General features: G+C 47.6%; 2 protein-coding genes and 2 long non-coding RNA genes across 9 annotated transcripts in view; 3 read left to right on the forward strand and 1 right to left on the reverse strand.

The window, feature by feature from the left end:
- The window catches only part of kdm6ba (lysine (K)-specific demethylase 6B, a), a 52790-nt gene extending 41434 nt beyond the window's left edge, over positions 1-11356 (forward strand). For all 5 annotated transcript variants that reach the window (XM_086104966.1, XM_086104971.1, XM_086104967.1 and 2 more), the window contains 15 exons: positions 28-198; positions 294-800; positions 1647-4720; positions 4815-4941; positions 5175-5280; positions 5368-5573; positions 5655-5782; positions 7277-7345; positions 7424-7572; positions 7657-7771; positions 8723-8910; positions 9017-9158; positions 9414-9540; positions 9787-9957; positions 10035-11356. In XM_086104966.1, coding sequence (XP_085961092.1) covers positions 28-198; positions 294-800; positions 1647-4720; positions 4815-4941; positions 5175-5280; positions 5368-5573; positions 5655-5782; positions 7277-7345; positions 7424-7572; positions 7657-7771; positions 8723-8910; positions 9017-9158; positions 9414-9540; positions 9787-9957; positions 10035-10097 — 5343 coding nt within the window. In that variant the 3' untranslated portion in view covers positions 10098-11356. The remainder of the gene's footprint in view (positions 1-27; positions 199-293; positions 801-1646; positions 4721-4814; positions 4942-5174; positions 5281-5367; positions 5574-5654; positions 5783-7276; positions 7346-7423; positions 7573-7656; positions 7772-8722; positions 8911-9016; positions 9159-9413; positions 9541-9786; positions 9958-10034) is intronic.
- Positions 11357-12402: 1046 nt separating this feature from the next.
- On the forward strand, positions 12403-15853 carry tmem88b (transmembrane protein 88 b). Its single transcript, XM_086104972.1, has 3 exons — positions 12403-12615; positions 13817-14194; positions 15396-15853. Exons 1-3 carry the CDS (start codon positions 12424-12426, stop codon positions 15675-15677), a joined length of 852 nt encoding a protein of 283 aa, XP_085961098.1. The 5' UTR covers positions 12403-12423; the 3' UTR covers positions 15678-15853.
- On the reverse strand, positions 14080-27741 carry LOC147209236 (uncharacterized). 2 transcript variants are annotated; one of them, XR_015100201.1, is made up of 6 exons: positions 27627-27741; positions 17318-18271; positions 17141-17248; positions 16917-17054; positions 15163-15622; positions 14080-14223 (listed from the first exon to the last, which is right to left on the reverse strand). It is a non-coding gene; the product is annotated as an uncharacterized LOC147209236 (long non-coding RNA). The 2 variants fall into 2 exon arrangements; XR_015100200.1 differs by having other exon boundaries at positions 27606-27741.
- LOC147209237 (uncharacterized) lies at positions 25172-26676 on the forward strand. Its single transcript, XR_015100301.1, has 2 exons — positions 25172-25955; positions 26409-26676. It is a non-coding gene; the product is annotated as an uncharacterized LOC147209237 (long non-coding RNA).
- Positions 27742-27776: the final 35 nt, after the last annotated feature.

The raw sequence follows: 27776 nt of genomic DNA on the forward strand, positions 1-27776 counted from the left end.
CACTTTATCCTCAATTTACCCGTGCAGGTCTCGCACCCTGGCCAGCAGCGCTTTCCTGGACCGGGCCAGGCTTTGATATCTCAGCCCCACCACCCCAAGCCAGCCTTCTGGAACCCCCTTCAGAAGGACAGCAGTAGCTGGCAGCCTCAGAGTTGTGATCGCAAGAACCCGTCACCACCGGAGTTCCAAGGCCGAACCGTAAGAATTTATTTTTGTGGTTATTGCTGCTCTCATTGATCCGAACATCACACCAAACGTTGATCTTGCTTTTTTTTTTTTTTTCCACCTTTCAGGAGGCCCACAAACAAGCACTCGGCAGCTACCCCCAAAAGACACCACCGGCCACGCCCTCTCCCTCCACCGCGTCGCCTCCCCTGAACTCGCCTGCTAGCTACAACCCGGGTGGCGGTGCGCCTCCTCTGCAGCGAGACTGCTTTCAACCTCAGGCTGTCAACCAGCACTCTTCCTATCGCAGCCCCATTTCCAAACTGGGGCCAGCTCCTCCCTGCCAGGCCATGGAGCCCCACAGCCATAGAGGCCCTCTCATTGCGACGCCAGCCTCCGCCAGAGGGGACAGAGATCAGCATCGGCACGTCCAGTCTTCACCAGCAAAACCCCCAGCCAGCAGCAGCAGCAGCAGCAGCAGTGTGCCTTACAGCCACTTTCAGCCTCACCCAGGACTAGGGCAGCGCGGCCCCCCTGCGCCTCCACCACCTCCGACCAGTGTCACCTCAGTACCTCAGCAGAGTGGGCCCTATGACGTGTGGAGGTACCAGACTAGGCCCAGCAACCACCCCCTGGTGAGTTGTGGACTTGAGTAACACCGGAAGGTTGGCTTGGGCCATATTGGGCAACATTGAAGAAAAGTTAATTTGACTTGCTCAGGGAGGAGTCAATTGCAATACAGTCAAACCTCGGTTTTCGAACGTCTCGGTTCTCGACCAAATCGGTTTTCGACCAAATATTTTGAGTTCTTTTATGCCTCGGATTATGACCGAAAATCGGTCTCGAACAAACGGAGCGGAGCGCACTTGAATGCGCCACTCGACTCCTCTCGCCTTCCTGACACGAGGAAGTGACGCTTCCTCGTGTCACTTTCCATTGTGAGCAGACGTGTTCAATAAAGATTTTTTTTAAGAGAGTGTGGTTTCGGTTTTCGAACAAATCGTTTTTCGAGCAGCCTTCTGGAACGGATTATGGTCGAAAACCGAGGTATGATTGTAGCTGAATTTAGCGTGACTCTGCTTATTGGCAATGGGAGGAACAAACATTTTTGACTCATGTAAACATTTTTGAAATTCCAGAAACAAAAATCTTCGTATCGTCTCTCCAGTTCGGCAATTTAGAAGTCACAAGAAGGAGTCATGCAACGTCACTGATGCGTCACTTCTTTTCAACTCTGCATTTGCATGCGTCGGGGTCAATTCGGTGCACTCGGAACGTCATTGTTTGCCTTCCAGTCCCATCACTTCAAACTTCCATTTTTTCGCTTGCGATACTTTCCCAAATTTTTCATAGCGAAATTCATCAGCGCTGCGAAAAGCGTCAAACCTTCTTTTCAATTGTTAGAGGGACGAACGTGCAATTTCGTAAACCAGAGCCCAAGTGTGACGATTGCTGCTAATAATGTTCATGTCGTGCCTCAGGATTCCGGCTTCTCCAGACTTCCAGAACTGATACCTCATCACCAGCAGAGCCACAATCAGGGTCCAGACAGTCAGCATCAACCCCACATCAGCCCGCCCCCCGTCATCTCCACTCGCACCCCCGTCATCACCCCGAATCGTTCCTCCTGCTCCGTCAGTGGCTATGGCAACCGCCATGGCTCAGACGGCGGTTGCCAGGTGAACGGCACCAATAGGAACCAGCGGAGTGAGCCGGCGCCCCAAAGCTCCACCGGAGGTCCCCACAGATGCCCCCCCGGCCCTCCGCCGAATGCCAGCCAGTGTCGCCACGAGCTACGAGGAAGACCTCAAGAAAGCGGACCCCTCAAGGCCGACAAGGGGAAGACCTCCTTCTATCCTCAGGCTCAAGTGGCGCAGGTCCCCGCGTGTTCTACGTCGTCGTCTTTGTTCTCCTCAGGGCTCCCCAGGACAGGGGACAGCGTCATTATGAGCAGGGTGTCGAAGCCCGCTCCCAGTTCTCTTCCCGTGTACTTCCAATCTTCCGGCCACCGGCAGGTGCCGACGCAGGCGTACTGCCAGCGGCAGATCCACTCGGTTCCCGCTTCGGCCCCTCAGTCCATCGTGGAGGCGCTGGACAAGCTCGACGCGGAGCTGGAGGGCCACATGCAAGCCGAGGAGAGGAGGAGGAAGGACAGAGAGGACGAAGAGCGGCGCAAGAGAGAGTCGGAGATGAAGCAAAAGCACGAGGAGGAGAGGAAGAGGAGGGAGGAGCAAAAGAGGGAGGAGGAGAGGAAGAAGAGAGAGATGGAGAAAAGGCAGGAGGAGGAGCGGCGTCGGCGGAGGAGGGAGTGGGAGGAGCAAGAGAGGAAGAGGAGGGAAGTGGAGATGCGGCAGGAGGAGGAAAGGAAGAAGAGGGAATGGGAGAAGCAAGAGCGAGAGCGCAAGAGGAGAGAGTGGGAAAGGCAAGCGGAGGAGAAGAGGAGGCGAGAAGAGGAGAGGATGCTGAGAGAAAGGAAGGAAGAGGAGGAGAAGAAGAAGAGGAGGAGGAGGGAGGAGGAGCAGGAGGAGGAACGCCTGCGGAAGAAGGCTGAAGAGCAGACCGCCATGGAGAGTCTGGAAAGACTTCTTTGTGGCAACGCCGCCCCGGCCGCACGGCCCTCGCCGGCGCCCGCGGCCCCCGCCTCCTCGCGGGCCTCGCCTCCCTACCCGTGGCTGAGCCGCGGCGGCGCTTCGGTCCAGGGGACCGTCCACGCCGCGCCCCCGGAAAGGTCGCGACCGCCTCCGCTCACGCCGCAGACGGACTACGCCCGCGAGAAGCAGAGGCAGCGGGAGATGTGGGGCGGCCCCCCCCCGACGCACAATACCTCAGGGATGCAGCGGCCGCTGTGCTCCGGCAAGCCCCCCGCCATGCAGGCTGCGCCCAAACAGTCCAAAGACCCTCCGGCCGGCTCTCTGCCCGCGCTCCGAGAGCCCCCCAAGCTCTATCAGGCGTTTCCCAGAGAGAACCCGCCAGCCCCCCCTCCGCCCGCGCCCGCCTCTCCGTTCGAGGAGGAGCCTTCGGAGTTGTCCACGCTGCTCCCCGATGGCCTCGCCAACATCATGGCCATGCTGGATGAATCCATCAAAAAGGAGGAGGAGATGTACAGCGAGGGGCTCCTGGAACCCTTTGTGGCCGGCGTCCCTCCCGTCAAGAATTACCTTTGCGCCCCCGACCTCCTGCCGGCGCTCAAGCATCAGGAAGACTTTGGAGCCGACCCCCACGCCAGCCCGCCCGTGCTCAGCCGCCAAGGCTCGCTGGCTTCCCCTTGCAGCCGCACTTCTTCTCTTCCCGAGGAGGCGGAGGCGGAGGAAGAGGAAGAGGAGGAAGATTACCTTGGAAGCTTTCCCCAAAACGCCGGCGCGGGAGCGGCGAACAGCACCTACCGCCACAGCGACCTGGCCAAACTTTACGGTCTTCCCGAGCAGGCGAAAAGCGAGGCGGAGGAGGACGAGGAGGACGAGGATTGCCAGACCCCGTCGTGTTCCCCGCCGCCTCAGAGGCCCCACCTCCACCAAACCGACGTCAACAGCGCGTTCAAGTCTCGGGCGGCGGGCATGGAGAGCCAGAAGTACGCCTACCGAGGCGGACCTTTCGGGAGACCCCCGCCATCGGCGCTGCTCGGCGTCAAATATTCCTCGTCGCTCTCGCTGGGACCCGATATTTGCCGCCAACAGCACGGCGGCTCGCCCACGTCCGAATCCGCCAACGCTCCTTTCAGTCCGGCGGTACCTCCCCCAAAGTCCTCCCCCCCACCCCCTCTGCTTGAAAGCGAGAAGCCGAAGGCGGATCCTGCCGACGAAAGCATCGCGGTCGGGAGGACGGTCCGAAAGGAGATGGCGCCCACTGTCGCGCTTTACCACGCCATCAAGGAGGAGCGACGTTTGACGACCATCTCCGAGTCGTCCCTGGCAGAGCTGACCGACGGCTGCCGGGTCGCTCTCTGCGGCGAACCCGACCAACCCGTGCGCCGCGCCAAAGCCGAGGACGGGCGCAAGCCGGAGAGGGTGAAGGAGCGACGCAAGGACAGAGAGCGGGAGAAAGAGAAGAAGAGGAAACACGGTCACGGCCGCAAGCAGGACGACGCGAGAGAGAGGAAGAAGCGACGAGACAAGAGGGAGGAGACCAGTTTCTCCTCGTCTTCTTCGTCATCTTCCGGCAGCGGCCACAGGCGGCACAAGGAGGGCAAAAGCCACAAGGACAAGAAGGACCGACGGATCCTGTGCGACCTCAACCTCCAGAGCAAGGAGGGAAAGGGCCGCGGTCATCACGACTCAGAGAAAAAGAAACGCAAGGACGCGTCCGGCGCCACCTCTGCCGGCGAGGGCGAGCGCGCGGAGTGGAGGTCGAAGAAAAGCGGCGATTCGGGCTCGTCGCTGGACTTGCTGAAGCTGAAGGCGCTGTCGGACGGGCCCCCCAAGGAGCTGAAAATACGACTGATCAAAGTGGAGAGCGGCGACCGAGAGACCTTCATCGCCTCCGAGGTGGAGGACAAGAGGATCCCCCTGGGAGAGATCAGCATCAAGAACACGGCCGCCGAAATCATACGATCTTGCAAGTGAGTGCGTCGCACGGGACCCGGCCGACGGGCCTTTCAACGCGAACGTTTCCCCAACGCTCGCTCAACAACCGCCAATCTTATTTTGTCCCAGGGGGGCCAGTGTGAAAGGGAAGTTCAGGGAGTCCTTCTTGCTGCCGGCCTTCTCTGTCAAGCCAACCATGACGTCGGAGGAGCCGATTCCGAGGGAGAAACTCAACCCTCCCACGCCCAGCATTTACGTAAGACAATGAACGGACTAGCGATGTCGCTCAAGTGCTTTGCTGAAAGCCCATTCGGCAATTTATGACGTCCCAGCCGTGGCTCGATCGACCTTTTTACGCTTTGGGTTGCGAGACAAAATTTGACATGCAAGCCAGCTTCAAAGACGCCGCCACTCGAATGAAATTGAAAACAAACACCAAAAAAAAAAAGAAAAGGGTCCTGATTCATTCTTTTTCTTTTGTCTGTGCAGTTGGAGAGCAAAAGGGACGCCTTCTCTCCCGTGCTGCTGCAGTTCTGCACAGACCCAAAGAATCCCGTCACGGTCATCCGGGGACTGGCCGGATCTCTGCGGATCAGTAAGTTTGTACTCGGCGCGTCCGATGTTTTTCCCTCCACGATCACACGCGTCTAACATACCCCGCCCCGCCCCTTTCGTTTATCAGACTTGGGCCTGTTTTCCACCAAGTCTCTGGTGGAGGCCAACGCGGAGCAGGCGGTGGAGGTGAGGACTCAGGTCCAGCAGCCGGCAGATGAGAACTGGGACCCCAGCGGGACGGGTCAGACGTGGCCCTGTGAAAGCAGCCGTTCCCACACCACCATCGCCAAGTACGCTCAGTACCAGGCGTCCAGCTTCCAGGAAAGCCTGCAGGTAAGGGGCCGCACCGCAGCGCTTCAGCCGCGGCCGACGACCAGGAAGCCGTGAACTCGATGCGACCGTGCCGGGTGATAGGAGGAGAAAGGCAGCGATGAGGAGGAGGAGGATGACGACGACAACGACGATGAAGAAGAAGATGACAAGAAGCCGCCCAGTAACGCGGAAACCCCAACCAAGGACAACACCGCAAAAGAAAGTGGCAGGTAAGGTCATAAAACACGGCGTCTCGATAAATTGGGTGCTTCAGGAGCGCGGTCCACGTGTTTATACAGTAATCCCTCGTTTATCGCGGTTAATGGGGACCAAAACCACCCGCGATAAACGAAAATCCGCGAAGTAGCGACCAATTAACATATACTGTATATTTTTAAAAAAAACTGCCCCACGTGGGCCTTTGCGCTCTGCGCGCACACACACACACACACACACACACACACAGGCCAGCGATCCCTGGGTGCAGCAGACGTGTTTCTGATTAGTCAATTAAGGTTGTTTAGACAATTAAGGATTGAGAGACCTGCTTTTCTTCTTATAAGTCTCTCTCTCTCTCTCTCTCTCTCTCTCTCTCTCAGCAACACACATACACTCACCTGCGTGCCCATGCGTGCACGCGCACACACACGTGCCCCGCGTGGACCTTCCGCGCTTGAACGGAGTGGCACACACTTGCACGCATAGTAAACAACACTTCGACACTGATTTTTGCGGACTTCAAAAAAAAAAATAAATATGAAAAAAAATCCCGATGCACCGAAGCAGCGATAAACGAACCGCGAAATAGCGACAGATCACTGTATATCATTGTGAGAAGGTGAAGTGAGAAAACCGCAGATTTGTTTGCATTCTTGTTGTAATCTGCTTACTGGTTTATGTTTACGCCACACTTGTTTGGCTGAACGGTGTGAAGTTGAAGCGAGCCCATTTAATAACTTAACAACTCTAATTGAAGAGGATAATTAAACAGTTTAATTTGAATTCATTGTTCATTTGCCTTTATTTTAGCCTGAGCGTCACCGAATGGAACAAAACCTTCATGTGGTAGAAATCTGAGATTGTTTATTGTAATGCAGGCGAATGTGTGGAAAAAGAAGGAAGTGGGAAGAGGATCTTAAAAAAAAATTGCACATTAAATCGCAATTGCAATAGAGTGGGACCTCTGCTTACAAACGTCTCTTCATACGAAATGTTGATGTTACAAAACGCCTCAACAGGAAAATATTGCCTCCTGTTACGAAAGAAATTTCAAGATATGAAAGGTAAAACTACAACATGGGCTGCTACTCACAGCTCCGAGTTTCCTGAACGCAACATATTTATAGCTCATCTGCCATTGGCTATTACCGAGCATCATCCTGGCATCCCATTGGCTAAGAGGGACTTCTTGGATTTTTACATTATGCACAACTCTCATTTATTGTGCAATAATCTACTAGTAACATGTATTTGTTACATATTTTGATGCATTTCTATGCTTTAAAAAATATTTATGGCTGAATTTTGGGAGGGCTTGGAACGGATTAGGGCATTTACATGCAAAAGACGTCCCTACTTACAAAATGTTCTAGTTATGAATTTTCTTCCAGAACCAAGTAATTTCGTAAGTAGAGGCACCACTGTATTGAGTTAAAAAACAAAACATCAAATTATTTTTCTTCTGCACTGCCCACCCAATATTCAATGGTGTCAATTCCCCACAGTGGCGAGCAGAAGCCAGCGGGGAAGATCATTAAATTTGGCACCAATATCGACCTGTCTGACCCCAAGAGGTAAGCGCCGTTGCCGCTCAGTCTCGGCTCCTCCGCCCCAACGCCGACAGTGACGACAACAACTTTGTTGTCCTTCAGGTGGAAACCGCAGCTGCAAGAACTCCAAAAGCTGCCTGCGTTCATGCGTGTGGCATCCAGTGGGAACATGCTGAGCCACGTGGGACACACCATCCTGGGGATGAACACCGTCCAGCTCTACATGAAGGTGCCGGGGAGCCGGACGCCGGGTAAGCCCTTTGCGACCGATCCACACTGAACCCGGAAAGGCAGCGGCACGTAAATGACCAAGTACGGCGTCGTGCGTGCCACAGGCCATCAGGAGAACAACAACTTCTGCTCGGTGAACATCAACATCGGCCCCGGAGACTGCGAGTGGTTCTCTGTGCACGAGAACTACTGGCAGGCCATCAACGACTTCTGTGAGAAGTGAGTAGCCGAGCCGGATGGCGCCCATTCGAAGAACGGATTCCGTTCGGTTCTCGCTGGGTCGGGATGGGAATCGAAAAAAGTCGTTCCGTTGCCAGGTGTCGTTCCAAATTTGTGTTGCTTGTTTTCTCCACTCCTGAAACGACAATTTCTTTCGTCATGATATTCGGATGTCTTTCTGCTTAATTTCGATTGAGTCAAGTCACATTTATTTCTTTTGCCCTTAACGACAAACAGTCTCAAAGGGCTTCACACGCCCGCAGTTGACAAGTATTCACGACCTCCCCTGACCTTAACCCCCAGGAGGGCAAGGAAAAATTCCCAAAACCCCATTTGGGGGGAAAAAAAAAAATTAAAACCTTGAGAAGGGGCCGCAGATGGGAGAATCCGCCCTGACCGGGCCGCAATGGATATCGAGTGGGCAGCATTTGACACAATATTGCGCTACAATGTTAGTTAGAATGACGTAAAAGTCCACTGAAGAAGATGAAAACGCTGCAGGGAGACGCCTTCGGAGGGGCTGGGACCCCCCTGTGAATGGCCCAGTTGGTCCACGAAGAAATCTTCCTAGCAGCGCCTCTGAGCGGTCCACCCGGCTCTCGGTGTAAAATCATGTCCATAACAATCAAAGGAGAAACCGTACAGCGACATCCAATTGGGTTATCATTTTGTTTTTGTCTTACATTTTGTTCTTGTAAATTAAAACGTGATGTAAAAATTCGAACCCGCAACCTACACAGCATTGCTGAGTGAACATGAATGGAAACTCCCCTAAATAGCAATGTGTACAACAAAAGTGTATGTTCCTATTCTGGGAAACTCACAAGGACTGCTGAGGTTGTGAGCAAAAGAGCCCCCCCCCCCCCCAAAAAAAACTTTTAGAGTTTCTCATCAATTTGCCACGCCCGGATTCAGAGCGCCGAGTCATGGCGTCGATTGTGTTTGCCGCAGGCACGGGGTGGACTACCTGACGGGCTCCTGGTGGCCCGTGTTGGAGGACCTCTACAACGCCAACATTCCGGTGTACCGTTTCATCCAGAGACCGGGAGACCTGGTGTGGATCAACTCCGGGACCGTTCACTGGGTTCAGGCTGTGGGCTGGTGCAACAACATCGCCTGGAATGTGGGACCCCTGAACGGTAAGAGCACATGGAAACACGGCGAAAGACCTCTTGGAGACGAAGCGACGCGTGCTCAGAGCAGCCATGTGTGCTCAGAGCAGCCCGTGTGTGTCCTCCCCCGCAGCGTACCAGTACCAGCTGGCCCTGGAAAGGTTTGAGTGGAACGAAGTGAAGAAGGTCAAGTCCATCGTCCCCATGATTCACGTGTCGTGGAACGTGGCCCGCACGCTCAAGATCACGGACCCAGACACCTACAAGATGATCAAGTGAGGATTGCTTTCAGAGTTTGTCATTAGCTCATTTAATTTTACCGGAATGATTTGTACAATTTGGATCAAGTTGCTTTGACAATTTGGGGTTTTTATTGTTTGTTTGTTTGTTTGGTTTTTTTTGAGACATGAACAGAGCAAAGTCATGTAATGTTCTGAGTAAAATGCGTTGAATGGCTGAATTTGAAGAAGCGTAGACGGGCTGTACATGGTGATGAATTTTTTTATTTTTCTCGCCGCGTTGCTTTGCAGGCACTGCCTGCTACAGTCCATGAAGCGCATCCAGATCCTGCGTGACCAGCTGGTGGCTCAGGACAAGAAGATCTCCTACCAGGGCCGAGTCAAGGACGAGCCTGCCTACTACTGCAACGAGTGTGACGTAAGTAGCCTTGATGGGGTGCTTGCTCCCTCTGGAGGCCATCCCGGCAAACTACAAGCACAATAATGAACAGCAATGATGAGCTCCACCTGCCGTCCTAAGTTCAGTAGCCTACACTCCATGGGTGGACTGGACGGGTGGTACAGTAGCCCCCCCCCCCCCCTCGAATAAGGGGTAAGGGGATGGGGCGGGTTAACGTTCCAGACCAGACATCCTATAATGGCGCCGTGTCTTTTTTCGCTGCAGCTGGAGGTGTTCAATTTGCTGTTTGTGACGAGCGAGAGCAGCAGCAGGAAGACGTACGTGGTCCACTGCGAAGACTGCGCCCGCGAGCGCACCCCCAACCTCAACAACGTGGTGGTGCTGGAGCAATACTCCATGGAGGAGCTCACCGGCACCTACGATTCCTTCAGCCTGGTACGCCGAGCCCACCACTTGCCACGTTTTGTCGTTTGTGCTTTCTCTTACCACGACTCATCTTTCCTCTCTTCCAGGCCTCCTCCTCCTCTTCCACCTCCTCTTCCTCATCCTCCTCCTCCTCCTCCTCGTCACGGTGACAGGACTCCCCTCCTGCGTGTCGCCAGCCACAACCAAAACTCCTGCGAGTCAGGACAAAAGAAAAGAAAAAGAAAAAAAAGAACACTTTCAACGTTGATTCTTGAAGGTAGTTGACTGGGTTTGTTGACTCCCTTTTACTGTTTACAGATCAAGGCGCAGCAGTTTACGCCTCTCGGATGGTGCTTTGTGAAACGACTCGTTTTTTTTCTTCTCTTTGTTGTCTTGAATACTGAATACATTTGTATATGCTGTTTGGTTTTGAAATTTTAAAAAAATAATAATTTATTGGTTTTCTTAAAACTAGATTCGCCTAGATATATATACCACATTGGCCTTGTCACTTGTATTTAGAAAAGAGGAAATGGAAAAAATACTAATAAGAGAGAATATGGAGTTTTTTTTTTTTTTTTTGCTAAAGCATTAAGAATTTTGAAATGTACAATTGTTTGGAATGCTTCAAGACATACGGGTTTTCAGATTTTTATTTGTCTTTTTTTAGGGCTGGGGTTCATTTTATCTTTGCGTGTGTTTTATATATATACAGTATATATATATATATATATATATACAGTATATACTGTATATATACTGTATATATATATATATATATTGATTTGACATGGAAACGATGACTATTCAAAGTTGTTTTGTCGTCATTTGGTTGGTGCTCGCCTGCTTGTTTTGTTCCAGTATGTCTGCGTCCTCTTGGAGAGGGGAAATTGTACATTTAATTTAAAAAAAACATTCCCTCTATTTATTGGACAACATTTGCCACCCTTATTCTTCAAAAAAACAAAACAGGGCTTTCCCCTCATTTTCATGCTGTCCTTTGATGATAGTTTTACCCCCCCCCCCACCTCTGATGTATATTAAAAGATCTAACGCCACATTTTCCTGTAGACTAAAGACTGCTCACGTAGAATTTGTATGATCATCCTTTTTGGGGGGTGGTGGGGGGGGCTTTTAGATGCAACTTCATTGGTTTTATTCTATAATCTGACGAGGATGACGATGGGATAGATGGTGCTAAAAATTGTCTGTTTGTTTTCATCAGAATTCTATTTTTCCTGTTGCAATATGACCATTTTCCTTCTTTGTGCTCATCTATTTATAAATGCACTGTGTAGAAAGTTCGTACATACACACACGCACACACACAGACACACACATGCACCAAACTGAGCCAGACTTGTCTTAAAACACTTTGTGAACTTGTGTGACATTATTCTGACTATTAATAAAACCGAGACAAATTGTATACCCTGGCTGGTAACTCTCTCATAAACACGACAAAAGCAGGATGGAGTTTTTCGTGTCGACTTGAGGAAGGACGTTGCACAAGTGGCAACGGGTCACAGGACGGGAACGGACGGGAACTTCCTGTCATTGACACGCTTTGGGAGTCATGTGATTAAAAAAAAAAAGCAGACGAACCAATTAACTAATGGCCACTTGATTAGGTACAACTACAGGTTGCGACATGCAATTTGCACCATGCACTTAGCAAGGTCGCTATCCCAGCACGTTGAAAATGCATCTCCTCTTCGCATAGTCCGCCGGCGTGGCCGCTTTAGAGTGCCTCATTGTCCACCACGGGTGTTGGTACGCCACAGCAAGAAAAGTGAAAGCACGGGGAGTCGGGGGGGGGAAATACAAAGCGCTGATTTGTGAGGAAGCATGCACGCCGTGGCTTTGGGTTGTTGACATGGGAAACCCCCACGTGGGATTTCATAAGCAGAGATATTTTCCCCGTTCGAACATGTAGTTGTGTGTACAAAAACAGCTGAAAGTAAAACAAACTTCTTTTCATCCAAAATATACTTTGCATTGTCTCAAAAATATGAAGCTTGTTTTCTGACCATACGACTACATGATGACTTTGGACAAATACTCTTTTGTTGTTGTTGTTGTTTTTTTGTCAATACACCTTAGAAACCTGCAAACCAAATAGGAGATTGATCGTCTCCCTTCATCGTACTTTTTCGCAAGTGTACCGCTAAACTTGAAACTATTGACCTCATTACTCCGATATCGACATTCTCGATATCTGGATCGACGTCTCCTACACATTGCTGGCCTCAAGCGCCATTCAAGAACAGAGACATTCTTCGGAGACGCTCGAACACCCATCCCCCATGAAAACACAGGCGCGGGGTGAAAGGGGGTGCAACACATGCCCTGGATAGGAGAGGAGGAATGCATGTGCTGAGGGGAGTTGCATGGGGAAGGAGGGCTGGGCTGGGCCGGGTGGGGGCCTGATAAGCCTTGTGGGTGGGGAGAAAGTGGAGGGAGGACCGGTCCAGACAGCACTGTGGACTCAATTAGATGAGTCAAGACAAAGAACGGCTGCGGCTTGGAGAAAAACTGCAGAGGAACATCGAGCACGGTGGGAAATTCATGAGCAAAGAATTTTTCCCCACCAAGAAACTCAGGTGGACTCCCGAGCGGGAAAGCAGCAACAACCTGGAGGAGCAGCAAGAGGTTCATCGGGCGCCTCACGCAGCAACAACAACAAACGTTAAGTGGAGTCCACTACACAACTGTGATTTACCTTTTGCATGTCACCGAGGCCGGCGTTTCCCCAAACTTTTATCCAAACCGTTATCACGCCGAGGCGCATATTTTACATCAGCAAAAAATCTTGACGACACACAACCAATACAGGAGCCACATTAAAAACTGGAATGCTTGCCAAACACGCTTAACCTCATCTTCATCGATATTATTTTGAGTGTATTTACAAAAGGCATCTTGTCTTGCAAATATAAATTACTACGTGTGTAGATATCGACAAAATGAGAAGCGGTCATTAATTAAAATAATACACGTCACGTACACAAAATGACAACGATATCGTGCATCAATCATCAACTCAGATCAGCTTTTCCTAGTCAGGACTCCCAAATATGTTGATAAGTAGGAGGTAATAATAATATTCGCAGCGATGGACAATGATCCAGAGAATACAACCAATACATACTAGCAATGAAACGGTAAAGGGCAAATCTTGGCCCTCTTCCCTCTACCGTACAGCTAACAAGGATGTTGCAAGCATTAGAACCACTTGTAAATTATGCTAGTCTCTCTATTTTTTTAAAGAATAAAAACAGTTGACAGAGAGATTGGAAAAGTCACTAAATATAGCGAAAAAGTCGCTAAGTTGGCAACACTTCAGATATCAGTCTTGCTTGTACTAGCATCCAAACGTGTGCGCTTAAAAAGCATAACTTTCAAATGAAAGCGATACATATTTTTTTTACGTCTGACTTTGACTACATGCGGTCACTGTGAGGGCCGGTCAGAGACTATGGGTGGGCCGGATTTGTCCCCCGTGCCGTACTTTGGCCAGTCATAATGCAGTGAAAGAGCACTTCATTGTCTCTTTACGTAGCTAGCATAGACTGTTGAAACAAGATACACGATCTGTTGTGAACAAAAAGGTGGAGGCCCATCTTAACTAACTTGTTTGTCTTTTATTGAAGAGATAGCCCATCTGTCGTATTGGTATATCAAAACATCCATGTGCACGAACACACTTTGAGCTTCGCTAGCTTTCATTTCTCAACAACATACACACCAATTAGCTGCAGCGTGATAATCATCACATCATGGACGTCATGCTTGGCAACGAACCTAAAAGTGAACCCCCCCCCCCCCAAAAAAAATAAACCGCTGCTTTTTCCCCTCATCCCCTCGTAACGATGTTTCTTTCTCACAGTGCACCATGAGTATAACTGGCACTCTGGAAAAGGGGGCACATCATCAGGTCCTGGACCTTTCTGAGGAGCTGCCGCCTCACCATCACCCTCACAGCAACCACCAGTCACTCGCCTCCAGTCCCACGGTGAGAGGAGGTGGGGAGACACCCTCCCGTGTGGTGGTGCCCCCGCCTTACTCGGCAGCCGAGGGCGGGGCGGGCGGCGAAGCCCAGCTGGAGCTGCGGGGGTCCCTAGACTGTTGGGCCTGCTCGGTGCTGGTGACGGCTCAGAACTTGGTCATCGCTGCCGTCAACGCCTGCCTGGCGGGGCTGGTGTTCGGTAGCATCTTGACGCCGGCCATCGTCATGGTGGTCTTCGGTTTCCTCTGCCACTCCACGGTAAGTGGGAAGGGAGAGTCACCTCCAGACTATGGATTAAAGTACATGTAAAACAACCCCCCCCCCCCCCAAATGTACATTTGACATGCACCGCAGAGAAGAGTGTTATTTAGAACCAAGTCAAATTTAAATGATTTAAAAAATGGCCAAGTATATAAAATTTTGGTTAAGAGCCGTGAATTTTCTGCGCTGCGACAACGAGGCACCCTACTGAGCCTTTGCCAGCGTGAAGCCCCTGTCCACAGGTTGACTGTCATGTCAGACTTTTACCCTTTTTGTGTTTAACCTCATTCCTCCGCCTTCCCTCCGTGACATGCATTAACCTCGCGCCCCCCACCCCTGGAAAAAATCTGGAAAACTGAAAATGTCACCTCACACAACTAGTGTGTTATTCTCGCATGTTTTCAGCGCATATCTGAATTCATTCACAGGGTCTTGAAGTATTTTTCAGAGACAGGATGTGCCCGGTCGCTGACGACGAGTGGAATTTTCTCATCACATGCATAACACAATCTCGAAAGGATTCTCGAGAACAGACCAAGAGGCCACTAAGCATTAGTCAAGACGGTCCAATAAGTGATCACGGTTCAGTGACTTCGAATACAATGGCCTTTAACGAGCGGACTTTTCTTCTACGTTGCTCTATCCTCTCATAATGAGACTTCATGTGACAGCAGCTTAGTGGGGGATTAATGGCGGACTTGGCAAGATAGAAAAAAGTTTGGGTAGATTTTATCATCAGGGTACCTAGTGGTGACGTTCCCCTTGTTCCTCTCCACCCTTGAAAGACTTTTTTTTTCTCAGTTGAGCACCAAAAAGACCAATAGCACACTCAAGCAGCGTTTCTTGATATGACCTCCGGACATTCCTCAGAACCCCCGCATCTGACCGCCTCGCGTGTTTTGACTCTCCCGCTGTGAGAAGCGTTGTAATCGTCGATTCTGCCCCAGAGCTGATTGATGCCTCACCTCGACTCTCGGCATTCTCCTCCTCTGTCACGTCACAAGGCGATAAGGATGACTCAGTCCTGCCGTCTCCTCTCAAACTCCCTCTTTCGTTTACCCTCACCGCCGTTGACATTTGGCTTGAGTGAGCAAAACCTTCGGTTTCGGTTTTCTTCCGGTTTCTATTTTCATAGTTCACGGCCTCATGTCCCACTCGTCAGTGCTGTGACTCATGGATACTGTCTCCACTCTGTAAGGTGCTCCCCAACGGGACTAGCCCCTACTGCTCCGACCTGCTGACGGATGGGGGCTGCGTGGCTCTGCTGGTGGTGGGCTTCCTTCTGGTGACCCCTCTGCTGGTGCTGGCGTTGGCCGCCTACTGCCGTCTGGCCAGACATCTCCAGCTGGGCCTGTGCTTCATCCCGTACAGCCGGGCTGTGTACAAGAACCTGCCGGCCACTCAACATCGCGGGCTGGGGGGTTGCTGCGGGGGTCAGGACGGGGTGGCCGGCGGAGGCAAGGGAAAGGTCTGGGTATGAAAGTTTTTTTGGTTTTTTTTCATAAATATGAGGAGTGAATATGTTTAGATGAATACCTTGTCAGCTCCTCATGGGTGTATTTGTTCAATTGCCTTACCAGGAGTCAAATACTCCCACTGCATGCGTTTTGATTTGTATATGTGTCACTATCAGGGTGCATTGACAATAAACAATATTCATCCAAAAAAAGACGTTGTCAATCAATCAATAAATGAAACTTTAACTATTGGATTGGATAAACTTGTCAAAACTTGTCAAATGTACTGTATGTAAAACATACAGCACAGATGAAATTTCATCTGCACACACCTGAAAATAGACAACATAAAATGTAAAAGAGAAGTAGATGATGAATATATAATATACAATACCATGTATAGTAAAGCGTTTTTTGCCGAAAAAAAAGACCAAGTGTTGTAAGGCATTTTTAGCCGAAAAACCGACCATGGATAGTAAGGCGTTTTTTGCCAATAAAACGACCATGTATAAGACAGCGTTTTTTCGCCGAAAACTACGACCATGTATAGTAAGCCGTTTTTTGCCGAAAAAAACCACCATGTATAGTAAGGCGTTTTTAGCCGAAAAAAACCACCATGTATAGTAAGGTGTTTTTAGCCGAAAAAAACCCGACCATGTATATATAGTAAGGTGTTTTTAGCCGAAAAAAACAACCATGTATAGGAAGGCGTTTTTAGCCGAAAAGAACAACCATGTATAGTAAGGCCTTTTTAGCCGAAAAAAATGACCATGTATAGTAAGGCGTTTTTGGACGAAAAAAAAAGACCATGTATAGTAAGCCGTTTTTTCCGAAAAAAACGGCCATGTATAGTAAGGCGTTTTTAGCTGAAAAAAACGCCCCCACCATGTATAGAAAGGCGTTTTTTGCCGAAAAAAATGACCATGTATATATAGTAAGGCGTTTTCAGCCGAAAAAACGACTATGTATAGTAAGGCGTTTTTTGCTGAAAAAAAACGACCATGTATAGTAAGACGTTTTTAGCCGAAAAAAACGACCATGTATAGTAAGACGTTTTTAGCCGAAAAAACGACCATGTATAGTAAGACGTTTTTAGCCGAAAAAACGACCATGTATAAAAGGCGTTTTCTGCCGAAAAAAAACGACCATGTATATATACTATCTTCAAAGCAACGAGGAAGATCATCGGTCCGGCTCACAGTCCTCCAATGGCTGTGAAGGCAAAGGACGGCACAATCCTGCAGGAAAAGGAGGATACTCACCAGCGATGGAAGGAGCATTTCATGGAGCTCCTGAACCGTCCGACATGTGCAATAGACGGCTTCCTCGATCCTGTCCCCCAGCTCCCCGTGCAACACTGGATGACGGAGCTGCCGACTCTCCGGGAGATCTCCGGAGCCCTGAGGAGGATGAAGAAGAACAAAGCTGCTGGAGTCGACGACATCCCCGTAGAACTTTTACAAGCTGGGGGTGCACATCTCCTCACCCGCCTCCACACCATCATCCTTCAATGCTGGGTCGAGGAGACTGGGGAACTGAAGGACTCCGTCATCGTCACGATATTCAAGAAGGGCGACAAACTCGATTGTGGAAACTATCGTGGAATTTCCCTGCTGTCAACTGCTGGAAAACTCATCTGTCGTATACTGGCCGACCGACTCACCTGTCTCGCTGAGCGGGTTCTTCCGGAGTCCCAGGCGGGCTTCCGTCCAGGAAGGGGAACCGCGGACATGGTGTTCTACGCCAGACAGCTCCTGGAGAAGTGCCGGGAGCAGCGGAGGGAGTTCCACACCATCTTTTATGATCTGGCCAAAGCGTTTGATTCTGTGCCCCGAGCAGCACTCTGGAAAGTGCTGGAACGTCAAGGCTGCCCCCCCAAATTCATATCCCTCATCCGGATGTTTCACGACGGCATGAAGGGTTGCGTCCTGACTCAGGGCGAAATGACTCCCCCATTCCCGGTTCGGACCGGAGTCAAACAGGGCTGCACGGTGGCGCCGACGTTGTTCTGCCTTTACATCGCCGCGCTCATCCACCACGTCACCCCTGTCCAGGAGCACGGAATCACTCTACGCTACCAAACTGAAGGGTCGCTCTTCAACCTCAGCCGTTTGAGGAGCAGGCGGGGGATCATGGTCACGACCGTCAGCGAACTCCAATACGCTGATGACAATGCTGCGGTCTCCAACTCCTCCGGGGGCCTCCAGCTCATCGCGGACGGCTTCGCCGCGGCGTACAGGACCTTTGGCCTCTCCGTCAACACCAAAAAGACAAAGACCCTCCACCTGAACCATCGTCCACCCCAAATCACCATAGACGACGAACCCATCGAGCAGGTCTCGGCGTTCCCTTACCTGGGCAGCATTATCCAGGAGGACGCCGGCCTCACGGAGGACCTCACTTACCGTATCCAGGCAGCCCACACAGCCTTTGGACGCCTCGGTCGTCGGGTCTTCAGGAATCACGCCATTTCCACCAACACGAAGATCATAGTGTATAAGTCTGTCGTCCTCCCGACCCTTCTCTATGGCGCCGAATGTTGGACCCTCTATCGGAGCAGCATCAAGAGGCTCGAGAGGTTCCACCAAGGACGAATCCGATCTCTCCTCAACGTTTCCTGGGAGGAGAGAGTGACTAATAATGAGATCCTCACCCGGGCTGGCCTCACGAGTATCGAGGCCATGATCACCCTGGCCCAAATGCGGTGGGCCGGCCACGTGCAGCAGATGAGCAACGACCGTCTCCCGAAGCAGCTCCTCTATGCGGAGTTGCTGGAGGGCCCCCGAAAAGACGCCCCGCGGTGGCCCGAAAAGACGATTCAAAGACCAGCTAAAGGGTCATCTTCAGCGGTGCCGGATTCCCCCGGCACAGTGGGCTGACCTGGCCGCGGATCGGGCGGCCTGGCGTGGGGCTGTGCGGGGCGGGGTCCGGGTCCTCGAGACTCGACGCGTCGCTGCGGAGGAGGACCGGCGAGCGCGGAGGAAGGAGAGGGCCCGGCAACCGCCCGGCCCCCCAACCCACTTCTGTCAATCCTGCGGGCGGGGCTTTCGGGGAAGACTGGGCCTCCACAGTCATCGGAAACACAAGCACCAGGAGCCGTCGCCTTGTCCTGGGGGCCGCATTCCTCGATAACGAGGGCCTTCACCGACCGAGAAAGGCGTTTTTTGCCGAAAAAAATGACCATGTATAGTAAAGCGTTTTTAGCCGAAAAAAAACGACCATGTATAGTAAGGCGTTTTTTTCCCGCAAATAATGACCATGTATAGTAAAGCGTTTTTATCGGAAAAAAATGACCATGTATAGTGAGGCGTTTTTAGCCGAAAAAAACGACCATGGATAGGAAGGCGTTTTTATCGGAAAAAAACGACCATGTATAGTAAGGAGTTTTAAGCCGAAAAAAACCCCCGACCATGTATAGTGAGGCGTTTTTAGCCCCCCAAAAAAACGACTATGTATAGTAAGGCATTTTTAGCCGAAAAAAACGACCATGTATCGTAAGGGTTTTTTTTGCCGAAAATAACGACCTTGTATAGTAAGCTGTTTTTTCCGAAAAAAACAACCATGTATAGTAAGGCGTTTTTAGCCGAAAAAAACGACCATGTATAGAAAGGCGTTTTTTGCCGAAAAAAATGACCATGTATAGTAAAGCGTTTTTAGCCGAAAAAAACGACCATGTGTTGTAAGGCATTTTTAGCCGAAAAACCGACCATGTATAATAAGGCGTTTTTAGCCGAAAAAAAACAACCATGTATAGTAAGGCGGGTTTTTTTGCCGAAAATAACGAACATGTATAGTAAAGCGTTTTTATCGGAAAAAAATGACCATGTATAGTGAGGCGTTTTTATCGGAAAAAAACGACCATGGATAGGAAGGCGTTTTTAGCCGAAAAAAACGACCATGTATAGGAAGGCGTTTTTAGCCGAAAAAAAACGACCATGTATAGTAAGGCGTTTTTTCCCCGCAAATAATGACCATGTATAGTAAAGCGTTTTTATCAGAAAAAAATGACCATGTATAGTGAGGCGTTTTTAGCCGAAAAAAACGACCATGTATAGAAAGGCGTTTTTTGCCGAAAAAAATGACCATGTATAGTAAAGCGTTTTTAGCCGAAAAAAACGACCATGTGTTGTAAGGCATTTTTAACCGAAAAACCGACCATGTATAGTAAGGCGTTTTTAGCCGAAAAAAAAACGACCATGTATAGTAAGGCGTTTTTTTCCCGCAAATAATGACCATGTATAGTAAAGCGTTTTTATCGGGAAAAAATGACCATGTATAGTGAGGCGTTTTTATCGGAAAAAAACGACCATGTATAGTAAGGAGTTTTAAGCCGAAAAAACCCCCGACCATGTATAGTGAGGCGTTTTTAGCCCCCCAAAAAAACGACCATGTATAGTAAGGCATTTTTAGCCGAAAAAAACGACCATGTACCGTAAGGCGTTTTTTTGCCGAAAATAACGACCTTGTATAGTAAGCTGTTTTTTCCGAAAAAAACAACCATGTATATTAAGGCGTTTTTAGCCGAAAAAAACGACCATGCATAGAAAGGCGTTTTTTGCCGAAAAAAATGACCATGTATAGTAAAGCGTTTTTAGCCGAAAAAAACGACCATGTATAGTAAGGCGTTTTTAGCCGAAAAAAACAACAACCATGTATAGTAAGGCTTTTTTTTTTTTGCCGAAAATAACGAACATGTATAGTAAAGCGTTTTTATCGGAAAAAAATGATCATGTATAGTGAGGCGTTTTTATCGGAAAAAAACGACCATGGATAGGAAGGCGTTTTTAGCCGAAAAAAAACGACCATGTATAGGAAGGCGTTTTTAGCCGGAAAAAAACGACCATGTATAGTAAGGCGTTTTTTTGCCGAAAATAACGACCATGTATAGTAAAGCGTTTTTATCGGGAAAAAAATGACCATGTATAGTGAGGCGTTTTTATCGGAAAAAAACGACCATGTATAGGAAGACGTTTTTATCGGGAAAAAACGACCATGTATAGAAAGGCGTTTTTTGCGGAAAAAAATGACCATGTATAGTAAAGCGTTTTTAGCCGAAAAAAAACGACCATGTGTTGTAAGGCATTTTTAGCCGAAAAACCGACCATGTATAGTAAGGCGTTTTTTGCCCAAAAAAACGACCATGTACAGGAAGGTGTTTTTTGCCGAAAAATACGACCACGTGAAGGTCACCGTCGCTTTTGTTCCTGTTCTCCGGCGAGGCGAAGGTCCCCGTCGCTTTTGTTCCCGTTCTCCGGCGAGGCAAGCCTTCTGGACAACTTTGGGATGTCTGGGATCCGTCCCTTGAGGGAGGGGTACTGTCATGATTCGGTTTGGGACCAACAGGTGGCACTATAGGGCTCCCCCTGCAGCTGCACACCTGTTGGTCATTAGGTAATTAGTGCTTTAAAAGGACTCCCAGCCCGACCACTCATTGTCGGGTCATTGTTGCTTTTTGCTGCTGTCATGTTTGTTTGTTTGTCATGTTTCTGTTATTGATAGTTTTGCGCTCCAGTCATGGTTTTTGTTTGCTACTTTGGACTTTGTTTGTTTAGGATTTAGTTTTCTGTTTTAACAATACACTTCTTAAAATACACCCTGCTCCTCCCTCCTGCCTGCTTTTTGGGGTCAACCATCACCGCGCAACGTGACAGCGTTTTTAGCCGAAAAAAACAACCATGTATAGTAAGGCGTTTTTAGCTGAAAAAAACCGACCATGTATAGGAAGGCGTTTTAAGCCGAAAAAAAACGACCATGTATAGTAGGGCGTTTTTATCGAAAAAAAACCCGACCATGTATAGTAAGGCGTTTTTTGCCCAAAAAACGACCATGTATTGGAAGGCGTTTTTTGCCGAAAAATACAACCGTTATAGTAAGGCGTTTTTATCGGAAAAAAATGACCATGTATAGTAAGGCGTTTTTTGCCCAAAAAACGACCATGTATTGGAAGGCGTTTTTTGCCGAAAAATACGACCATGTATAGAAAGGCATTTTTTGCCAAAAAAAACGACCATGGATAGTAAGGCGTTTTTTGCCGAAAAGAACGACCATGTATAGTAAGGCGTTTTTAGCCGAAAAAACCCCGACCATGTATAGTAAGACGTTTTTAGCCGAAAAAACGGCCATGTATAGGAAGGCGTTTTTAGCTGAAAAGAACAACCATGTATATAGTAAGGCGTTTTTAGCTGAAAAAAAAACGACCATGTATAGGAAGGCGTTTTTAGCCGAAAAGAACGACCATGTATAGTAAGGGGTTGTTAGCCGAAAAAAACGACCATGTATAGTAAGCCGTTTTTTCCGAGAAAAAAAACGACCATGCATAGTAAGGCGTTTTTTGCCGAAAAAAATGACCATGTATAGAAAGACGGTTTTAGCCGAAAAATACGAACATGTATAGTAAGGCGTTTTTTGCCGGAAAAAAACTGCCATGTATAGTAAGACGTTTCTAGCCGAAAAAATGACCATGTATAGCAAGGCGTTTTTAGCCGAAAAGAACAACCATGTATAGTAAGGCGTTTTTAGCCAAAAAAACCCACCATGTATAGTAAGGCGTTTTTAGCCGAAAAAAACCAACCATGTATAGGAAGGCGTTTTAAGCCGAAAAAAACCCGACCATGTATAGGAAGGCGTTTTTAGCTGAAAAGAACAACCATGTATAGTAAGGCGTTTTTCACCGAAAAAAAACACCATGTATAGTAAGGCGTTTTTAGCCGAAAAAAACGACCATTTGTAGTAAGCCGTTTTTAGCCGAAAAAAAACACCATGTATAGGAAGGCGTTTTTTTTTGCCGAAAATAACGACCATGTATAGTAAGGCGTTTTTATCGGAAAAAATGACCATTTATAGTGAGCCGCTTTTATCGGAAAAAAACGACCATGTATAGTCAGGCGTTTTAAGCTGAAAAAAAAAACGACCGTGTACAGTAAGCCGTTTTTTTGCCGAAAAATACGACCATGTATAGTAAGGCGTTTTTTGCCGAAAAAAACTACCATGTATAGTAAGGTGTTTTTATCGGAAAAAAACGATCATGTATAGTAAGGCGTTTTTTGCACAAAAAACGACCATGTATTGGAAGGCGTTTTTTGCCGAAAAATACGACCATGTATAGGAAGGCGTTTTTAGCCGAAAAGAACAGCTATGTATAGTAAGGCGTTTTTAGCCGAAAAAAAACGACCATGTATAGTAAGGCGTTTTTAGCCGAAAAAAACGACCATGTATAGTAAGGCGTTTTTAGCCCGAAAAAACGACCATGTATAGTAAGGCCTTTTTGGACGAAAAAAACGACCATGTATAGTAAGGCATTTTTGGATGAAATTTTTAGCCGAAAAAAACGACCATGTATAGTAAGGCGTTTTTAGCCGAAAAAAATGACCATGTATAGTAAGGCCTTTTTGGACGAAAAAAACGACCATGTATAGTAAGGCGTTTTAAACCCCAAAAAACGACCATGTATAGTGAGGCGTTTTAAACCCAAAAAAATGACCATGTATAGTAAGGCGTTTTTAGCCGAAAAAAACGACCATGTATAGTAAGGCGTTTTTAGCCCGAAAAAACGACTATGTATAGTAAGGCCTTTTTGGACGAAAAAAACGACCATGTATAGTAAGGCATTTTTGGATGAAATTTTTAGCCGAAAAAAATGACCATGTATAGTAAGGCGTTTTTAGCCGAAAAAAATTACCATGTATAGTAAGGCGTTTTTAGCCCAAAAAAACGACCATCTATAGTAAGGCGTTTTTAGCCAAAAAAACGACCATGTATAGTAAGGCATTTTTAGACGAAAAAAAAAGACCATGTATAGTAAGGCGTTTTTAGCCGAAAAAAACGACCAAGTATCGTAAGGTGTTTTTAGCCGAAAAAAAATAACCATGTATAGTAAGGCGTTTTTAGCCGAAAAAAACGACCATGTATAGTAAGGCGTTTTTAGCCGAAAAAAATGACCATGTATAGTAAGGCCTTTTTGGACGAAAAAAACGACCATGTATAGTAAGGCGTTTTAAACCGAAAAAAATGACCATGTATAGTAAGGCCTTTTTGGACGAAAAAAACGACCATGTATAGTAAGGCGTTTTAAACCCAAAAAAACGACCATGTATAGTAAGGCGTTTTTAGCCGAAAAAAACGACCATGTATAGTAGGGCGTTTTTAGCCGAAAAAAATGACCATGTATAGTAAGGCCTTTTTGGACGAAAAAAACGACCATGTATAGTAAGGCGTTTTAAACCCAAAAAAACGACCATGTATAGTAAGGCGTTTTAAACCCAAAAAAACGACCATGTATAGTAAGGCGTTTTTAGCCCGAAAAAACGACCATGTAGTAAGGCCTTTTTGGACGAAAAAAACGACCATGTATAGTAAGGCATTTTTGGATGTAATTTTTAGCCGAAAAAAAAGACCATGTATAGTAAGGCGTTTTAAACCCAAAAAAACGACCATGTATAGTAAGGCGTTTTTAGCCGAAAAAAACGACCATGTATAGTAAGGCGTTTTTAGCCCGAAAAAACGACCATGTATAGTAAGGCGTTTTTAGCCAAAAAAACGACCATGTATAGTAAGGCGTTTTTAGCCGAAAAAAACGACCATGTATAGTAAGGCATTTTTGGATGAAAATTTTAGCCGAAAAAAACCTTTTTTTTCATCTTAAAACTCCTTACATGGTGGTAATTTTTTCGTCTAAAAATGCCTTCCTATATGTGGTCGTTTTTTTCGGCTAAAAAACCCTTACTTTACATGGTCGTTTTTTCATGTTAAAACGTCTCACTATACATGGTCGGTTTTTTTGGGGTAAAACGCCTTACTATACATGGTCGTGTTTTTTCAGCAAAAAACGCCTTACTATACATGGTCGTTTTTTTCGTGTTAAAACGTCTCACTATACATGGTCGTTTTTTTTCGGCTAAAAACGCCTTAGGAATTATTCCTCTAGAAGTAGTAGTTGAACATTGTTGAGGAATTTCACCTTGCTATGAGAACTATTGATACTAGTGGGAAGGACTGCCCGGCCCTAATTAACATAATTAACATACTGTGCCTATATAGACGTGAGACTGTATTTCTTCTGGGCTTCCTGATGAAATCTGAGACGCTCAGGAGCCTGAATCGATTCGTGTTGCGTTGTGATAAACTGAAGAAAAGACGACGTGGTGTTGGGTCTTCTTCCACCTTATAGAGAGATAGAAGAACCTGTGTCCAAGGAGGGCCAAAAGCAAATTGACAGCTCCCCCTCCTCTACACTATAAATGGTCGTTTTTTTTCCGGCAAAAAAACGCCTTACTGTTCATCATGGTTGTCAAACTCATTTCACATTGTGGGCCACATAAGGCCTCGGTAGATGTCAAGTGTGCCGGACCATTAAAAGTTATACCATACTCTGCCATAAATAACTAAAATAATGTTTGTTTTGGTCTGAAGATGCACAAGAACACTCGGAAAATGTTGAAATTGAATGAACATATCTTTTACAAAACATTTCATGAAGCACCTAAGATATCCTTAACTCATTTACACCCTTTGACGTATAAATACGTCAATTAGCGCATAGCCGTTCCCTCCCCATGACGTATTAATACGTCAATCACGTGTTTTCATGGGGGAGGGTGCAAGAGAGTCCGATGCAACTTCTCACCACAGGATTAGGCTTGACGGCAATGTTAAATAGCAAAAAAATGGCCATCGGGTGGCAGTGGTGCAAAAATCAACCAGGATCACGCAGCAGAAGTAGTAGAAAGGGCGTACAGTGAAGGAGGGGCGTATGTGGATAGTGGATTGGAACATTAGCAACTAGCAACGATGGAGAAAAGGAAATAACTAACTAAAAATGATTTTTTTTTCGGTATAAAAGCGTCCTCGAAACAAAACAACCAAGGAGATGGTGTTTGTGTGGAAGAGAAAATGACGCTTCGGTCACTAATCGAAAGCGGCACCCGTCAAACGAACGTCAGCCTGCACAAACATGGCGTGCTACACGCGGCCCGCATAGCTCACGCCGAGTTTCGAGTTCATCTGATGAAGATGAACTTGCTCCACGTCATCGCTTGGCAGAGCATTTTGTGCCTCCCGATGCCCCACATCGCCCACAAATCGTCTCCCCGGCGACTTCCAGCGATGACGGCAAAGAGGCTGCATTGCTTCGCATGGCCGACGCCGGGCACACGTCAGCGATTCATTGGAATCGTCTCGTAAAGACGACGGCGAAAACGATGAATTGGAGAGCGATTTGGATCCCGATCTGTCGGACGAATATGTGCCTTCGGACATAACGGAAAGCAGCTGAGAGTCCTCGCCAGAGCCGCTGGAACGAGGAGGTAACTGCTGACTAGCTTGCAAGTTCCCATTCAAAACTTCATCACTTCTTATGCCTCATCAGTCACTTTTATGTACCGCTACATTCCCCGCTATACTATAAAGTTGCCAGTAACACTAATCATTTATGTACGGTTGATGCGTCTCGTAGATGTGGATGAAAATATGCGCCATAAATGTGCTGACTTGCATGTCGCCATAGGTTTTAAAAAAACAAAACAAAAAAAACAGGACACATTTGGTCCGCTCAGCTCTGCTAAAACCACTAGTGTTCAATTCATATTCCATTTCATTTCAAATTGGATGCTGAGCTACGTGGAATGAATGGTGTAAATAGCAGTGTGCGAGCATGTATGTGTGTGTGTGAGAGATGTTGAAATGTAAGTGGAAAGCAACAATAAAAAAAAATAGAAAAATAAAAGTGTGGTAATTGTACATACTTCTATACATTACAGATTGTCCAACCAGAAGCCAAAAGATGACGACTCCTCGCTTTGGTGGTGGAAAGAAAGGTAAATAAAATGATTGTACCTCACTCTGCAGCAAGATATATTTGCAACTTTTTATGTTTCTATAATTTATAGGTCGTGCATCTGGACGTGGTGGGATGAATCGATGTGGTGACAAACTGGATGGAAGCCAAAAACCTTCTCCACAGCTGCACTTTTGTTCATAGTTCAATAGTTTTGTTGTGTGCAAATAAATTATTTTGCGACAAAAACATTATTTGTAATGTTCTTTTGTAGGAGGAACACATTATTGAGGTATTTGAGCTGCCACAAAAGCAAAAAATAGTGTAAAACTTGAAATGATGCCTGAAATGCATACTTTTACAAAAAGCTCATTTTCTCTGGATTTCTGCAGAAAATTGGCCTTTTCCATTAAACTTAGCAGTTTTCTAATGCTGATTGCCAACGAACGGAGAAAGATAGAAACAAACTTTTTTTTCTGCTGAAAGAGGAGAGTCTCACCTTTCTTTTGACAGGTTGCATGTATATATAGCCATAGAACAGAAAATTCTGTGGGCCTTGCAAATCAGTCAAAATTCTGTAAAATGTGAGGGATTGAGGGGGTTGCTCCAGTGAAAAGGGGTGCTATTCAATGAGTTAAACAAATGTGCAATTTACTTTTATCATTCACATACAGTCAAACCTCGGTTTTCGAACGTCTCGGTTCTCGACCAAGAGAAGGCAAGTCTCGTCTGCTGCTCTCTGCTGGTCCCAACGGGCCCGGGGGCTGAAGAACCAGCAAAACCCAAAGGATCGCGGTGAAATCAAACTTCGTTCCAGATTGGGGAGGAAACATCGGATGACTTTCTGAGGGCCACGATAACTTTTCCCCCTCAAAATATTCACTGTATATCGATCAACATGTCAGAAACATTTCGGTCTCAAACTCCAGCAGAGGGCCCGCCATTGGCAAGGAGAAACAATAAACCCGATTTCACTTTCCAATGTCAGCTAACAGCAGTAAGAATCATTGTAAAATTCGACCGCAAACTCGCAAGACGCTCGCGCCCGTCGTCGACATGGTCTTTACGAAACGTAAGGGCGCCATCTACTGGTGACCAATAGGAATGACAAACCTTCGACTGAAGTGGCTCTCAACTTTACAAGTACAGTGCCACCGAAAAAATACAACTCTCTGGGTACCTTTATCAGGTGCTGTCTCACCATGTTGGTCTTTGTCGTTGTGTTTATGATCCTCTGGACGAGTTGGAACTGGGAAAGTCAATTCCTTAGTCTGTCTGTGGCTGCGTAGACGCGACGGAGCATGTGCCCAGCGTGCACTCCGGGCAGTCCCTACCAAGCCCCTCGCCCCTC

Source organism: Hippocampus guttulatus, chromosome 2 (genome assembly GCF_054856545.1).
Source record: "Hippocampus guttulatus isolate MCC_2025c chromosome 2, RoL_Hgut_1.0, whole genome shotgun sequence".
NCBI lineage: Eukaryota > Metazoa > Chordata > Actinopteri > Syngnathiformes > Syngnathidae > Hippocampus > Hippocampus guttulatus.